The sequence below is a fragment of the Prosopis cineraria genome, unplaced genomic scaffold (assembly GCF_029017545.1).
Source record: "Prosopis cineraria cultivar Desert tree isolate PC_DT_omini unplaced genomic scaffold, ASM2901754v1 PC13, whole genome shotgun sequence".
NCBI lineage: Eukaryota > Viridiplantae > Streptophyta > Magnoliopsida > Fabales > Fabaceae > Prosopis > Prosopis cineraria.
The window spans coordinates 38,635,395-38,653,504 of record NW_026555344.1 but is presented as its reverse complement, the minus strand read 5'-3'; the positions used below and the strand labels follow the sequence as shown (position 1 = coordinate 38,653,504).

The 18,110-nt window shown below is 31.0% G+C and overlaps 1 protein-coding gene across 1 annotated transcript; it reads right to left on the bottom strand.

The window, feature by feature from the left end:
• Nucleotides 1-1,415: 1,415 nt before the first annotated feature.
• LOC129290831 (uncharacterized) lies at nucleotides 1,416-17,022 on the bottom strand. The gene is made up of 11 exons (XM_054927848.1): nucleotides 16,274-17,022; nucleotides 16,029-16,136; nucleotides 15,820-15,944; nucleotides 12,690-14,970; nucleotides 11,220-11,373; nucleotides 10,372-11,014; nucleotides 10,193-10,276; nucleotides 9,806-9,904; nucleotides 7,858-7,932; nucleotides 7,677-7,768; nucleotides 1,416-1,974 (listed from the first exon to the last, which is right to left on the bottom strand). Exons 1-4 carry the CDS (start codon nucleotides 16,871-16,873, stop codon nucleotides 14,607-14,609), a joined length of 1,197 nt encoding a protein of 398 aa, XP_054783823.1. The 5' UTR covers nucleotides 16,874-17,022; the 3' UTR covers nucleotides 1,416-1,974; nucleotides 7,677-7,768; nucleotides 7,858-7,932; nucleotides 9,806-9,904; nucleotides 10,193-10,276; nucleotides 10,372-11,014; nucleotides 11,220-11,373; nucleotides 12,690-14,606.
• Nucleotides 17,023-18,110: the final 1,088 nt, after the last annotated feature.

Sequence of the window (18,110 nt, the reverse complement as noted above, 5' to 3'; positions counted from 1 at the left end):
CAATAATTATTCATTAAAATAGTTTGTCTATCAAATTGTAACCGTACAAATCTAACATGATTCTTCAAAGTTTGTCAAGTCTGGTTTAAAAAATTGACCCGAATGAAAGGAGTTGTACAAATCAGAAAAACGAAACGTCGGTGAACTTTGTGATCATCAACATAAAAAAGTTTTCTCTCAAAAACAAAATTAAAGAATAAACTGAACAATATATTGAAAAAATGAATCAGCTTATATGTAAGATATTTATCTATTTTTTCTAACTCAATCATGTATGATAGAATCATTAAATATTTGACCTTTTCAAAGAATAAAGATAAGATGTGTATAAATAAAATATCCAAAAAGAAGGACAATAATTGAATAGAGGAATTTTTAAAAATTTAGCCATTTTAGATATGTCGATATCAATGACATCAATAATATTTGTTTTAAACTTTTTAATGCACGAAAAACTGTTTAGTTGAAAAAGAAAAAAAAAATTAACCAATAAGGACTGTTCTATTATTCATGCAAGACATTTTATATCATAAAGATCTTATAGTAAAGAAAACAGACTAATGAAAAATCAAAATAGATGATCTCATAATAAAATTGTCTGACCAATAAGAATGGACTAATAGATCGACCAATCGGCTTCAAGAGTTTTCCCTAGGGATCCAATCTAGGATTAATTATTCAAAATAATCCATTTCAAGTTTTCAACGGAACTGTACATTTTGACTCCTATCTTGCTAGGCTTCCCTACTGTCATTATCATGGCAACGAACAAGATTTGTTAGCGCGAAGTATGCAAGAGAAGAATGCATTTTAGTTGACACTTTTTTTTAATATGTATTAACAATTTATTGATATTAATATAATATATTTATTTTTTTCTGCCTATATTTAATTTTTAGGATTGATTAATTAGATGTCCTAAGCAAGGGAAACATATATTATTTATAATTTTATTAAAATAACAATATGAAATTTAGAAATATTGAAATATTAAAAGAGAACTAAAATTTTATTTATAATTAAAAAGAAATAATTATTGAAATAACTAATAGTAGAAGGATACTCATGAATTTAGAGAAATTAATTAGCTATGAATTTAAGAAATTTTACTTTTGAATTAATGAAAAATCAATTGTAAATAAATATATATAATCTCATAAATTTATGCATATTTCACTTGCGAATTTCAGAATAATCACTTAATTATGAATTTTTTAAAAATGAAATTATAAAAAGTTAATTTTAAATAAATAGATAATATTGTGAATTTATGCACTGTGACTTGTAATTTAAGAATAATTACTTATGAATTTATTTATTTATTTATTTTGTCAAAAAGAGAGCCAATCACAAATAAAAGGAGACTGCCAGAACCCCCACCTTCCAAATGTCATTTTGGAGGTGGGGCTGCGACAAAAGCAAACCATGCCACTTATGGCTGATTCAATTCGCACAATTTTAATCACTTGTTTTATTCTGTTCTTTTCCAGGAATCAGAAACAGCCTACTGCTTACAGTTATCCAAAATGGGAAAAAAGATCAGGTGTGTTTAATTCCTCAAGAACAAGGATTCGAATTCCAAAAGCAGAGTATAACCGAGATTGTAGCAAGATTTCTGTAATAGGCCAAACAATAAAAATCATCAAAGAAACATGCTAACCTCAATCAGATCTCCGAACCCACTCTGTGCAAAAACCGCCGCAACCACAAGAGGACGAGAAGAAGCTAGGGTTTTGGGATTGAATGGGTTTCTTTTCTTCAATCCTTCAACGCACAAGCCGTGTAGGCATTCAACTGTCTCAGTAGCCAAAAGCATGACTGACTTCCCAAGCCACTGGTGCAAGATGTGGAAAATGAAGCAGTTTCGATGCTATTTCAACGTAAGCCTTACATGTGCATGGATGGATGTCTATATGTCTTCGTATTGGGCATCGACCCATCTGCTTTCTAGTATCTTCACGTGGTCTGGTCTAGCTTGTTCAATGGGCAGGGAAGATAAATTGGGCAGAAGCAGGAATAAATAGTTAAGACTTTTTTTTTTTTTACTTTTTTGAATTTAATTGTATTTCAATTATTTGTCATTTTATCAATAAACAGTTAAGCCTAAAAAACAAAAGGGTATCATGGTGGCTTTGGACATTAGGTCCGTCCTCGCAGCTCTGGGTTTTAATTTGATTGACCCAAAGTATTCAAGTAGACAGAAACTGGTCAACACATTTAGCTCACTTGCTTTTGTCTTTTTAAAAAATCCACTATCCCTTCCCTTTTTATTTATAAAAAAAAATTATATCATACAGTTTAAAAAAAATTAATTAATTATATTAATTATATTTAAAAATAAAAAAAATTAATTATATATTTTTTATTAATTATTTTTTATGATTATGAATGATCAAATTATAAGGAGTAATTTAAAATTTTTTTAATAAATGCTTATTAAAAGTATAATTTTTATATAAAAATAAATTAAAATTAATATTTTTTTATAAATAAAAATGAAGTGAATATCACTTAGGCTGCCTTCTAATTTTACAACTTGCCCCTTCCTTGTTTTTGCTCATTCCATGTGGACAAAGTTAATCGCCAAATGCTTGGCTTTTCCTCGGTGAAAGATGTGCTTTAAGAACCTTGCTAACTAATTTGAATCAGCCAGTTCATGAACCTACACCAACAAATATGAATTACGGAGATGATAACATAAGAAACCAAAAAACTCCAACCCAGCCTTTTATAACGCTTTTTACCCTCTTTTATTTTAGTTTTTCAATTTTATTAAATATACTCCCCGCATAATTAATTGAAGAAAAAAAATTTCTCCAAAGATATATTTCTACATCTATCTTAAAATCCAAGTAGCAATTTCTATTTTAAAATATAAATAGTTTTTTTAAAAAAATTCTCATAGAATTTACATATTCTTAACAAGATAATGCTACACATGCTTTTAAATTATCGATGTCATTTGATTTTTCTTTCATTTTATATTTAATGAAAAAATTATAAGAATTATTACAAAGAATTTTTCTCAAGTATGGAAATAAACAAATATAATTGACATAAATATTTTGTTACAATTGAACATAATTATCATATGAATATATTTATTTACCATGATTATCAATTGAAAAAAATTAAATAATAGATTTAATAATAGGCAAGTAATAAAGCTTGTTAGATTCAAGAAAACTTTAGATCTTAGTTATGCATTTAAATCATTCAATGTTTATAGAAAAGATAAAATTTTCACTAATTTAATGATAATTTATATTGAGAGAGAAATTACTAAAATATTTATTATAAATATGATAATTAATTATTTTTATATAATGAAAAATTGATAAATAAAAATTGAAAAGTGAAGATATATATTTATCTTTATTATATATTTGTAAAACAAAATATAAAAATATATGCTAAAATAATTATATTATATTGGTGATATATATAAATTTAACTTCCCTTCAATTATCATGTACACCTTATTGTCTCGGCTGACTGAAAATTTTTTGGCTCCACCCTAACATGCACCATCCCAAGAAAAAAATAAGATATGTACTATAATAAACTACATACTACTCCTTTCATTTTAAATTATAAAGTACTTTTAAACGAATTTTTTCATCTTAAAATATAAAACGCTTTGAATATATTAAAATTTTATTGAATGCATTAATTTTAATATTATCTTTTCTCTTTCTATAATTAATTTTCATTCCTTCTCATTTCAATGTATTAAATGATAGGCACTTTTAAAAGTTTATATTTTTATTTTAAAAAGATAAGATTGTTAAGTATATTTAATAAAGTTTATTAGTATGTAAGATTTTGTTTAAAAAATATCTTATAATTTGAGATGAAAAAAATATAATTTATACTATAATATTAATAGCATGGTATAAATTTTTTTAATTCTATAATACCATTAGTATTATGGTATAATTTTTTTTTTTTTTTTGGATGATCATAAGCGCCTTATCATCTTGACCAGAGAAGAGACAGATGTATAAAGACTAGAGAGACAATAGGAAAGTGAGAGGGTGCGTTTCGTCTCATGAGGTAGAAGCAGAAGCAACGCAAAGATGTAGAGAGATGAGAGAAGCGTGATGAGCCAAAGACTTTCCTATATTTGAAAAAAGAAAAATAAAAATATAATTGTCACTGTCAAGCGAATTCCTTGGATTCTCTTACGGGTGTCAGAGGAACAGCACAAAAAGCACTACGAACTTGTCACGCGGCTGTTAAGTGGGGGAAAAAAAAGGGATGGGGGGCCACCTGCACGCGCACGCGCCAGCCCCAAAGAGTATCTCCAACGCTACTGGCTCTTCTGTTTCCAATCCCACGCGCCATCCTCCCCGGCCTCCTCCTCCAGCGCAACACCGTACACAGTTACTCAAACTACACTCTTCTCTTCATTTCCTTCTCTTAAGTACCCTCTGCTCCTGTTCTGTTCCATGATATTACAGCCCACCACACACACACAAGACATAGGATTCGGACCATGTGCGGTATCATTTTGTGCAGTGATTAGGAACTAAATAATCATATTTTATATTTTTAATAAAATTGTTTTATCACTAATATGTATAGTTTATATTTAATTTATATTATCTAAATTTAATATTAAAATTTCAATAATTTTTATAAATTAATTATCCAAATGTATTTTGAATAATTTAAATTTTAAATTTTTAACTTGTAATTTTTTTAAAAAATATTTTTAGAAAGTTTCAAGATATTATCTTTATATTTCATATTATATTTGTCAAATAAAAAATTATAAAAATTATCTAGAAAAATTTTAACATTATATTTGAACTTTTAAGACTATATCTAGATAATTAATTCATAAAAGTTTTTAAAAAATAATATTCAATTTGAATGTTTACATTAAATTTTAATATCATTAAAATTTTAATATTAAATTTAAACAATATAAATTAAATATAAACTGTCCATCTTAGTGATAAAATAATTTTATTAAAATATAAAATATGATTGTACACTTTACGAATGACAAGCCCTTTTATACACCTCTCTCTTTTTAGCCATTAGATAGAACAAAGGGTGATGATTATCTACTTTTCAACCATTGCACAAAGTGATACAGCACATGATCTGAATCTCAAAACATATTTGAATTAATTAATCATATCATCACCCATTCCCCTTGTATGTACATTTTCAAACCCCACCATCTTACATTGGAGCTTCCTTCTTCTCTTACTTTACCCTTCTCCTACTTATAATGCTATCAATGTCTTCATAAACCCGTGCATGCACTCATCCAATCTAATTTTATTTCTTGTTAATTACCAACAAAGACGTGTAACATCCCAATTTAAATTTTAATAGTTAATTTTTGGTAAATAAAAATTTTTAAAAAAATATTTAGAGGTAAACAAATTAGTAGGAGATGATTATTAAATCTAACTTAGGATATAATTCTAAATAAAATAAAAAATAAAAAAATAATAAAAAAATAATAAAAAAAATATTATTATTATTATTATAAAAAAAAAGTATGAGAAAGAAGGAAAGAAAGAAGAGAACAAGATGGCTTTCGGTGCTCTTCCCCGGTGCAATGATTATATTTATATAATAATAATAAAATAAAAAAAGAGAAGAGAGAGGAAATAATTAAAAAAAATATGTGAGACCCACTGAATTTTTATAAAAACTTACCTGTTCCTTCATTTCTTCATTCCTTCTTTTGTGCGTGAGCTGAGGCAGAAAGAGCATCTGTGAGCCAAGTTCACCGGTGTTGGGTTTTAAGGTAAGAGTTTTTAATAGGATATTTAGGATGTGATTTTAAGTTTTTCAAGACTAAGTAAGTGTTCTAAAATTTTTCTTAGTCATCCTTCTTCTTTGATTTCTGAGTTTGTAGTGGTAGAAAATTTAAGATCTGGAAGAGGGATGAATTTATGTTGAATAAATATGATTTTTGAGGTTGTCAGTAGTATAATAAATGTTCTAGAGTATAAATTTATTGATGATCTTTGAATCTGTGGCTTATGGATCAAATTCTAAACTAGATTTGAAAATATATGTTGATTTATTGAGGTTTAGATGATTATTTGAGATGAGAAATGAATTATTATGGTTATAGGATTATGATTCTAAGCCAGAGACTCAATTTTTAATTTTTGGATATTTTAGGTACGAATTTATGAAATAAAAAGAAAATTTTGATAATAGAAATTAGTTTAGAAGTTGATTTTTAGATTATTAATGTTTATTGATAATTAAAAGAGGAGTTAAAAATTTTACTTAATAGTATTAACTATAGATTTGTATTAAGATTGAGATTAGAATTATGTTATATTTTTAATTCTATTATTAGAATTATTTTATTAGTTTCAAAAATTGAAACTAATATTTATAAATAATATGTTATTTGTAGATTGTATTACTGGTGAAGATTGTGGTGAGAGAAAAATTTTAAGGAATAATTTATTGAAAAAGCCACAAGGTAACCATGCTTTTAATTTGTGATTAGTGTTACTTCATGTTAATTGGGTGATTATTGAGAAAATTATGAATTTTGTAATATTGTATAATTGTGCAATATTATTATGAATTTGTTTAATTATTGTGGGAGGTGTTGGGAGACTTGCTATTGTTGTTGTATTTATGTGCCACGTGGTACGCCCCTATTGAAGCTCAATAGATGGCTTGTAAGGGCTCGGGCTAATCTACCTTTGGCTGGGTAATTTAACACCGAGTGAGGGCTACGGCTCGAGGTTAATGAAGGGATATAAGGATGGTTGTTTGTGTTTATTGTAATATTTCTTATATTTGTTGGAATTATATTATTTTTAATTCTCACTTAATAAGCACCCACTTAACTGTTTGTATACACTATCATAAATTGGCTTTGGTTACTGGAATTTTTGAGTCTCATTATGTGGTTAACAATTTTCAGGAGAAGAGCCACGAGTGACACGTGGAGGAGTCCCAGAGGCTTAGTGGTATATATCCACTGTCTCTTTTGAGTATTTAATTTATGATTTATAATGTGTTATATTGCCAATATTAAGGCTTTTTGTTTATTGTCAATTATATGAATATATAAATGTAATCATGCCTTTCAAACTATTTCTATTTTTGGTACAATTTGGATGACTGTAATTTTAATATTTGGTTTACTTTGGATTGATTAAATTGGCATGATTATAAGGACAAATAACTGGCTTGTGTTGAAAATTGACTAAATTGTTTATTTTACTTGTTGGGAGTATAAGGATGGACAAATGTGATTTAGTTTACTTATTGGGAGTATAAGGATGGACAAATGTGATTTAGCCTAATGGCATGTGGGAGGTAAAAATTTATCTGAAATGTTATAGTGTGTGAGTTGAAATCAATTATAAAATATTTTATATTGAAATTATTGATATAAAAATGTGTTGGGTGGCTGTAACCCAACTATGGTTGAGTTAAATTACTTTAAAAAAAAAATTTTGATGTGTTACAAGACGCATAGACCCGAGTAACACAAGAATTAGCAAGCTAATGAACTCTCTGCATCCTATTTACTTTTCAGGGTTTAAAGGCGTGCATGCATCTTAAAATTATTTTAAAAAAAAATCTGTTTTCCTGGCAAAAATTTTACTCTCAATTATCAGTGTAAATAGTGAGCACAAACAGCGTAGGAAATGGGTGTTTGAGAGTAGCACCTTAGGCCTTGCGCTGCATCACTCTGCATCCAACCGTTTTCCATTGCGACCGCGTTGTTTCCTGATGATACCTCATCTTGATTCCACCATTCCTGTATCAAATTCAGACCATTACCACAACACTCAAAGACTCTCTTCCACAAATCAACATTGTTTATATTAATTGGATTTGGTCGCTTACAGCATCATCGGACCAACACTTCCCTCTTCTTCATTACTTTGCCAAAGGTCCCGCTCTGATATGCTTACTCTGGGTCTGCAAATTGGAAAATCCACAAGTATAAATACATGAGAATATTAAATAGAAAAAGAAAAGAAGAAACAGGAAATATATATATATATATATATGTGTGTGTGTATGTATATATAGATATATGAGAGAGAGAGAGAAGCAGTTCAGTCGGAACGTTTTCCCCAAGCTGCAGAGGTACACGCACAAACTCGTGTGTGTATCAATAAGAAAAAAGCTCACCTGCGATTTACTCTCTCTGTTTTTATTTGTAAGAGGAAAAAAGTATATTACACAGTTTATAAATTATGTTTGAAAGTAAACGCATTTGGAATATAATACTCTTTATTAATTATATTAATCAAGTTTTCATTAATTATTTTTTATAACTATGAATAATAAAATTATGAGGGATAATTTAAGAAGTTTGTAATAAATGCCTATTAAAAAATATAATTTTGCTTATAAAAAAATTAGAAGTAATAGTTTTTCTCACAAATAAAAACCAAGGGAGTATACCCACACACACTAGACTCCCACGTGGGATAAGAAAATTAAGGAAGCATCCAACCACTTATCTAATCTAAATAATTCAAAAATTTTCTTCAAGATATATTTGGAACTTGGGGAAGCTTATTATGAAAATTGAGAGCAAGATTATTAAAAAATTGTTTACATATTAACTATTATTTATTTTTTTCCTAGCCCTTAATTTTCTTTATGATTTATATTTATAATTATTTTAAAACAATATCTATTGTTATTTTTATTAGGTGTTTCTGATTTACCCACCAGTTGGAGTAAGGATATAGACATGAATAACCAAACTAAAAATAGATTTAGGAATTTATGGCTATTTAAGTTGTAGCTCCATGATTTTGTTATGATTTTAATTCGATTTCGAAAAAAGCAAATTCCATCCGAATTAAATAGGGATAAATTAGCTTAGAGTGTAATTAAAACACTTCAAGAATAATTGTTACTGTGATTAATGATAGAGTCAATTCAAAGTGTGGTAGAAATTAGTAATAGGGTAAATCATGAACCCTGATACTTCTACTGATTGAAAAATGATCTCCATATTATTATTAGTAATTTTTTTCATTTAATTCTCAACTCAAATAGTTTTCACTTATCTATTGTTATTTTACTAAATTAAAATAAATTGACATGGCAAAATCTTTTCCCTTGAATACTTTGAGACACTTTATTACAATCCTGTACACTTTCAAAAAGCAATCAACTGGAAGGAGACCACATAGGGCCGAGAAGCTATCCACGAAATCAAAGGAAGGAAAGCTTAGTACGACTTGTACGATCATATAGATCATGATGAACGGTAAAGCATGCCCACAATCTAAAGAAACATGATAGAAACTTACCTCCGGCCATTGCTAAATTTGGAACTTGAATTGTTTGTGGGGTTGCTTCTAATTTCTCTTTTTTTGCTCTCTTGATGGTGTATGTGTATGTGGGACTGGGAGAGATTTTCAATTGCAACTAAATGAGCTTGGGGACCCCTTCTATAAATGCCAAAGATCGCTCCTTTAAAGAAGTATGACAAGTGGCCATGGTAGCTATAGGAAGTTATGAGTATGGTGCAAATCCATTTACTTGTTGGATTCATGTACCGTCCAAAAATTGAGGGAACCGAAGGTATGAACAAGGGCCACATTTTAAGGAAAATGACTTGATGTAACGAGTCAAAATTTATAACAAGAAACCCCCCCGGGTTTCTATATTTCTTCGTATCTCGCTGATCAGTGATCTCTCTCGTCTCTGTTTCTATATCTCTTTCCTATAATCTTCTCGCATCAGTGACTGTGTGTGTTACATGAGAGACTAGCTAGACAAGTATACCAGTAAAATGAATATATTTATACTGGATTCGGTCACTTACAGATTGAACAGACGATGGAGTTTCCTCTTCTTCATTTGTTCGCTGATTGTCCCAATCTGACGTAACTATGCTTTCCTCAATGCTTGGGGAATGATGCGTCTGTATGAATTTAACAATACATATGTTCAGTCATTTAATAGGGTATGTGGCAGATTATCTTGCGAAGGAGGCTGACTGATCGTTTTGAACTTTTAAATACACTCCCATCAAGTTGTCTTGGTTTCTATCATCTGGATAGAAATGTGTAATCTGTTTTGTTTGCTTTTCTTTAAGAGTTAGGAATTTCCAAGCTTAGGTTTGTCTTGTAATTTCAGAAAAGTCATTTAATAGGGTAGAGAAGTAAATCAATAAAATGAATATTATTTATATTTGGATTTGATCACTTACAGCTTGAGCAGACAAAAGAGTTTCCTCTTCGTTATTTTGCTGATTGTTCGCAGGAACTTCTCCCACCCGTGCGGGATCCTGGGCCTGCAAATAGGAAAATCCACAAGTATAAAATACATGTTAGTTCAGGTAACAATGTTTCAAGTCAGGTTCAATTGCTTAAGCATTTTGCTGCAAACCTCAATTAAGACCTCCTCGTTGATGTCTTCATCATCAATTTCCATTTCAGCTTCCTTTGAAGAACCAAACTCTATGATCTAATAGTCATTTGGACCGTCAGAACCAACCTGCAGTACTCTTTGGCGAAAAACAATGAGGACGTAGCTGAAGAAGAATGCAATTAGTGCGAAGATTAACTTGATCTTGGCAAGCTGTTGGATAAACATTGAGAGGGAAAAACCAAAGAATCCTGTTTCGAATCCAAGCTCAAACTTCCTTGACATGGACAGCGACGATAAAGTAAATAAACCATACGAGATAATGCTCAATGCATCTGATTTTTCTTTTACACGTTTGTCATGCCAAAAGGAGAACAAGGTGGTCAGAACAAAACTGCCAGTCATCACATGACTTCGCACATTCTCTGAAACTCGAATTCCCTTGGCCAGCAAAGTGAAGCAGAGGACAGATAAACTGATCAAATATATAAACAAGGAAACGGCGATAATCCCACTCCCCAAACAAGTCTGTGAAGGTAGAGCTGAAACCAAAGCAAAGCACGCCAATTATGGCTGACACAGATCCCACAAGTTTCCAAATCGTGGACGGATTTATAAGATCTCCCATTCTGTTCTTTTCTAGGTATCAGAAACAGCAAACTGCCTGCAGTTATATATCCAAAAAATAAACGGGCAAGCTAAATTCAGCTAAAGCAAGGTAGAAAATCGGAAAAGGGAAAAAAGATCAGATGTGTTTAATAATTCCTCAAGAACAAGGATTCGAATTCCCAAAGCAGAGTACAACCAAGATTGTGCTAAGATTTCTGTTATAGGCCAAAAAATAAAAATCATCAAAGAAACATACTAACCTCAATCAGATTCCCCGACCCACACTATGGCAGAACCGCCGCAACCACGAGAGGATATGGGAAGAAGCTAAGGTTTTGGGATTGAATGGGTTTCTTCTCTTCAAAACTTCGTCTCTTGTTACCGTATGTTTCCACTTCCCCCACCTGAGGGAAACTGAGAAGGGCAGTCTTAGTGTGATATCAATTTACTTTTTGACTTGTGGTAGCAAAAGGCTAAAAGCAACCAGAAGCCGTCTATAGTACATTACCATCTAAATGATCTGCGCTTTATCAATGTAATTAAAATAAAATGTAAATGGTGATTGTATGTGAATCAATAAGTAATTAACATGGAGCAAATTGGACATTTAAATGTAGCCATTCTTGATTTAAACAAAAAAAATCAATATGATCCCATGCACAACGACGACGATATTGATAACTAAAAACTACGTGAATGGTACATAAAAAATGTATGTATATCAACAATTTATACACACACATACAATCATGCCCATTGTTAATTACTTCATCACAACATATCAATATATATATATATATATATATTCATTTCATTTAAAATTATAAGAAATTTTGATAGAGATACTTTATATTTAAAGATACAGATATTTTATTATATATATTGCATGTTAATACTGATTTACTTCGCTTAATTCTACAAAGTATCTCATCAGTATCATTAAGAATATATTCCTCCTTGAACTGCAACTCCATCAGCACAACACGTGTGCGAGTATATGTGTGAAGAATATTGAAGAAGAGAATATTAACAAGAAAAATGATGAAAACCTTACATTAATCTATCCAACTAAAGTTATTTATAAACCCCAATTTTGAAGTAAAATATTAAGATGAGGACTTTTATTAACCTTCTTTTGAAGTGGAATACAACTAGGGGTGGAACCAGCGTAGATTTAGAGGGGGCCAAATTTTCTAAAAAAATATATACATCGGTTTATAGTTCTTAAGTTTTTTTTTAAAATCTTATTATTGAAAAAAAATTCATAAGATAATATCTATAAATATAAAAAAATAAAAATAAAATTATTTCAAGTAAAATAATATATTTATTTATATTAATTTGTGAATGTATAATACAGGGACCCTATTGACCATGACAATCTATCCCCTTAATATATATCAAAGTTGGACAGGTTTTTTTTGGGGCGAGGGGGGAGGAGCCCCCTTGAACTACTTCTAGGTCTGCCCCTAAATACAACCCCCTAACCTCTAATTAAATATAATGCTCTTTATATAAATCTTAGAGTTATCAACAATTAAGTTATCAATACCAATCACTCTAACTAATTCAACACCCCTGTCAAGTTGACAACACTTTTAAGATGTTCAACTTGCCAACACCAAATATAAAGGTGGAGTAGGAATTAAACTAATCAATTTTAATTTGCTAAAACAACTTGAAGATATCTTTAAACTTGCATTTCATCTTTCTTATTGTACTGTACTCACCATCTTGATCATCACTTCATTTCCTTGAACTTAGTGCAATCATCAGTAATTATATGCTTTTAATCATTTGACTCTTTCTCCTTTCAAACTTTGAATAGGATAAGTCAAAACTTTGCCAACTTTCAACCAATCAACACTGTCTTTGCTAAATTCGGATGCCACAATGCCTTCTCTCTGTTCTTCTTGAAATCAATCCCACACCTACCAAATCAAAGGAGGGATCCACCATATGCGTTGTTCAATGATTTTGCTTCGTCTGTGTAAAAGAATCTACTACCTTCCAAAACTGTATCTTGAACATCAAATCCCTTTATGTCTTTCCTGAATGTACTTCGAATATTTTCTTCCGGTGTTTTGGGTGCTCTCTATGCATTGGCTCAGCAAGAAAGCACCATTGCTCGCTCAACAATAAGGACCATGAACAGAGAGCAATCGTTCTAACTTAGATGCCCAATTCATTGAGTTTATCATCAGCTCTTCATTCCTCCAAACACATAAATTTCACAGGGATTCCAGGTTCATCAACCACACGACCACACAGCCATCTCTGGCAGCACCATCAATCTTGGTCAAAATAAAGTAGTAGCACCAACAACCACATTAAAACTTTCATGCTCGTCGCAACATATTCAAACTAGTGTTGCCATCTATAACTTAAGAGAATCTCATTGGGTGCGCCAGGAACTACTTTACCACCAGCCCTTCCACAAGAAATCAACTCCCCTCCCCCCCTCTTTATTTTTTTACCAACATGCCAAGAAATGAAGGAATCAAGCTGAACCCAAATTTCTGAGACCGAGTGAGATAATATGCAAGAAATCTTCAGGAGTAGAATCTCACGTACCCTTTTCTTCATCTCAAAGACCCTTCACTAGAAGAATCCCGCATATAGATGGCTATGCCGGACAATACGTTCACCTTATTCCTGAATCTCCCTCGCCATTGCAGCCATCCTTCCAAATTTCATTTTTCGACTTGTTCATGAAAACAATCCCATTCTTGACACCAATCAAAACGAATGGTCCACAAACTACAGAGCTTTCAAGATCAGAGGCAATCCTTCCTTGAATATAACCTCCGGCTATCATCAACGACTTGGCACACCTGACGATCATCATCAAGGTTATGACAGAGAAACTACTCATAATGTAAAATCTTGAAGCCCCAATTACGTGCTACAAGAGTCGAAGTCTGATAAATAATTATCCACAACGTGCCACTTGGATAATGATAGGATTACATCAAGTGAAGAATCTAGTTTCTTTATTGTCTTCTCCTCCTCCCAAAAAAGGACAAGATTGCATCTTAAAAATTGTATACAAAAATATTTGTACAATTTTTATCCATCAATTATAACAAGTGTCAAGCATCCAAAGTTTGCAGTAAACCATGGCATGAAAGGAGGCAAGACTCAAACATATGAAATTCTCACGTCAAGTAAGCATGATGAATGATTGAATGACATGACAAGGAAACTTGTATAGCAGCCAGAAAGTTCAGGAAATGGCGCAAATTAATACAACAGACTTGACTTAGACCTTTTTTCCTTCTAGTCAACTTCCAATAGCTCCATCAAATCCTTACATCTTTTATTTGAAGTGTCTGTTGTTTTTTTTTTTTTAATGTCCAAAATCTCAGCCCTTCATTTCAGCTGATCACAAAAATTTCATCTAATTTCTCCTTCAAATGAAAAAATAAAAGAGATTTTACATATTAGAGGAGACAATAGAAAGAAAAGCAGGTACCCCAAATCCCTTGTTTCCTTCTTTGTACACATCAAGTACGCAAGAAAAAGTGTCACTAATACTACTTATAAAAATATTATACATATTAATAGCATTAATGGTATCCTTTAAATTAAGAGTTTTTCACTTCATCTTTATATTATAATAGTAGGAACCAGCAAGGGGATAATAGCTAACGTTGTACCCACAGAACCTGATCGAATTTCAGAGGTTCCTCCTCCTCCTCCTCGTCTTCTTCTTCTTGTTCCGCCTCATCAGCATCTGTCCTGAGTTGAGGAAGCACCGATGTTGGAGATGAAGTACTGGAATCCTCCCCTGAATCCTTGGCTGCAGGCTTCACTAAAACTCTCATTTCTGGCCTCTTTGTCACTTCCAAGTCTGCTTCTTCCACTGAACGAAACACCAGTGCCACTTCTTCCAGGCGCAGCCATACGCGTCTCAACGGGTCATACATGAGTCGCGGCTTCATCGAATGCACACCATCACAAACTTGTAATTGCCACGCGTTCAATTGTATGGCATCACCAGCAATATCTCTGACAAAAATCGCAGCACCAGTATATATGAAAATGTATGTGTATGTTTGATGGATTTGCCCAACCATTGCTAGAAGATGTGCTCCTGGCCGGACTCTAGTTATATTCCCTTGGGTCACAATTATTTGATACTCTCTAACTACCATACCAGAATTAATAAGAAGTGATTAAATCATTAATTTTTTAAAAAAATAGAATAAACTTTTAATCTTAATTGCCCATATTTAAATGAAAAGTTCTCAAATTTGCATTACATTCTTTCTTATAATTAGTGAGTTTAAATAAAAATAATATTAAAAAAATATAATTAATACCTCATGATAAGATGTCTTATACTATATTAAGGATAAAAAAATTATTTTTAGAAAGTGTCCTATAAAAAACCGGAGTAGCATATATAATAAAAAAGAAACTATTGAGATTATGATTTAAATCTTTATAATTATTTATGATTATTTTTATATATTATCTTGTTTTAAACCTATTTTATTTTTATTTGAAATTTTAGGAAATATTTATTATTAGTCAAGATAATATTTCTTTAAGATATGGCATTTTACTGCTAATCTTGCCTATTTTCTCTCTTTCCCCTTACTGGGTGGTCGTTACTCATTCCTAACATGAAAAGTTGGGGAAAAACTTAGAAAAGAAATGGACTCTATGCAGAAATCTCTAAGAAAAAGAGTCAATGATGTTTATAAAATCAAAAATTGTAGACCAAGTTAGTAGCAATAATTTTTTTCGAGTTTTTCATGCAATTTAGTTTTCAACAATTCCCTATGCAAGTACGTTTTTTTTTCCTTCTTGTTCAAACAAACAGTCAAGGAGAAAGGTGATTTAGTGTAAGACCTTGAAAAATCCGATGGTGGGGTTCCTGAAATTAATTGGGACACAGGAGAACTGAGATTAATCCAGCCGTTTTCGTTTGTTACCAGGTTCTTTCCTGAAGAAACATTGTCTTGATTTGAGACTTCCTGCAGGAAATCAAAGCCATTCGCATAAGACTTAGGAAGCAAATCAATAAAATCAACGCATTTATACTGAATTTAGTCACCTACAGCTTGATGAGACAAAACAGAACAAGTATCATGTTCTTCACTGCTTTGCTGACTATCCCCAGATAGGCTTTCCCTTGAAACTTCTCCAATCCTTGTGGAATGTTGCTCCTGCGAAAAGAAAATTGCGCAAGGATAAATACATGGATTTTTATTTGAACAGGAAATGCTCATTTCAAGAGTCAACTTCTATTTCTAGAATATTTTACTCTAAACACACCCAAAAAAAAAAAAAAACAAAGAAAGACCTCTGCATTGTTGTCCTCATTTGCAGGATCAACTTGAAAGCAATGAAAGTCATGTGGACCAGTGGAACCAATCTCTACTTGGGAATCTGAATAGCTGCGAAAATTGATGAGCACATAGCTGAATCCTACTGCAATCACGGAGAGAATCCCGCTGATCTCAATAAGTTGTACGGAAAAGCATGCCAGGAAAAAACTAAAGAGCCCTGTTTCGAATCCGAGCTCAAATTTCCTGGACATGGACAAAGACATCAAAGCAAATGAACCGTACGAGATTGTGCTCAAAGCATCTGGTTTTCCACTCATAGTTTTGTCACGAACAACAGAGTACAAACAGGTGAGACCAAAATTGAAAAATACCATGTGACCTTTTAGCAGGAAATTCCCTGAAACTCGAATTCTCTTTGCAAGCAAGGCGATGAGCAAGATAACTGAGCTGACGGATAGATAAATGAGGAAATGGAGAAAATCCCATTCTCCAAATAACTTTTTGAAGGCGGGGCTCAGGGAAAAACAAACCAGGCCGGTTATGGCTGACAAACTCCCCATGAAATTCCAAAACTTGGACTGGTAATGGAACAATCTCCAAATAAGATCTCGCATAGTGTTCTTTCCACTGAAGCAGGCTAAGATGATCGAGAATAAATGGAAGCTAAGATTAGTTAAAGTATTGGAGAGCTGAAATAAAGAGAGATGCTCACATGGAGTCAAATTCACCTTCGGCACTGGCTAGAATTGCAACCAAATTAAAGAGGAAGAAGAGCTTTTGGAGTCAAGGTGCTCTCTTCTCCCGATCTTTCCGCGTTCGCATTCGGAGCGCTCATCACACGTGGCCAAAATGTGGCCTTTGATTTAATCCTGAAATGATCTATACCATTCATTTTAAATTAATTTTTAAATATTATATTTATTAATATAAAAATTATAAAAATTTTAATGTTAAACCTGAATTGTCTACAATATATTTATATAATATATAAAAATAATAAAAAATTTTAATATTAAATTAAATTATTTAAATTATAATTAAATTTATTAGAGTATATTTGAATAGTTAAATTATATAAATTATAAAAATTTTAATATTAAATTGAACCTTTTAAATTAAATTTATACTAATTAGATTTGTAATAAATAAATTAATTAAAAAATTTATATTTTTAAAATTTTTTATTTTGATAAATGTAATTAAAAATAAAAAAGTTTAAATTTAAATGGTGCAAATTTCATTAAATATTATGAGCATGATAATTTTTATTCTTGAATGGGTATCAAAAACAGTTCAGATTTAATATCAGGATTTTTTATAATTTTTATATTCATAAATATAATATTTAAAATATTTAAAAATTAATTTAAAATAAACGGTTGAGATCACTTCAGGATAAAATGAAAGATTTTGATTCAGCCACGTAATGATAAGCGCTCGGTACTCATCGCAGATGCAAACGCGTCCGAGAGAAGTTGATTTCTTTGAATTTCTCGAAGTCAAACTTAGGAATAGGCGTAAAGCAAACCCACCAATGTATAAAAAGTTAAAACATTAACCATTTTCAAATTCATGCCTAAGTAATCAATGTTCTTAACTATGACAGAGTGGGAATACAATATCTAAGTTTGCCTTGGAAATAATATAAAATTAGAGGAGGGGTGGAAGATAAGAAGAGTTGAGAATAAAAACTGAACTTAAAAAATTATACCTAGAAATCTTATTTAAATAAAAGTTTAAATTTTAAAAATTAAATTTTTTTTAAGGTAATCGAATTTGAGGGCCTAATCTTGATAAATTCTATAAAAAAAGGCTCAAACTTAGGTGGCCCTTTAAATCCTAATAAGTTTA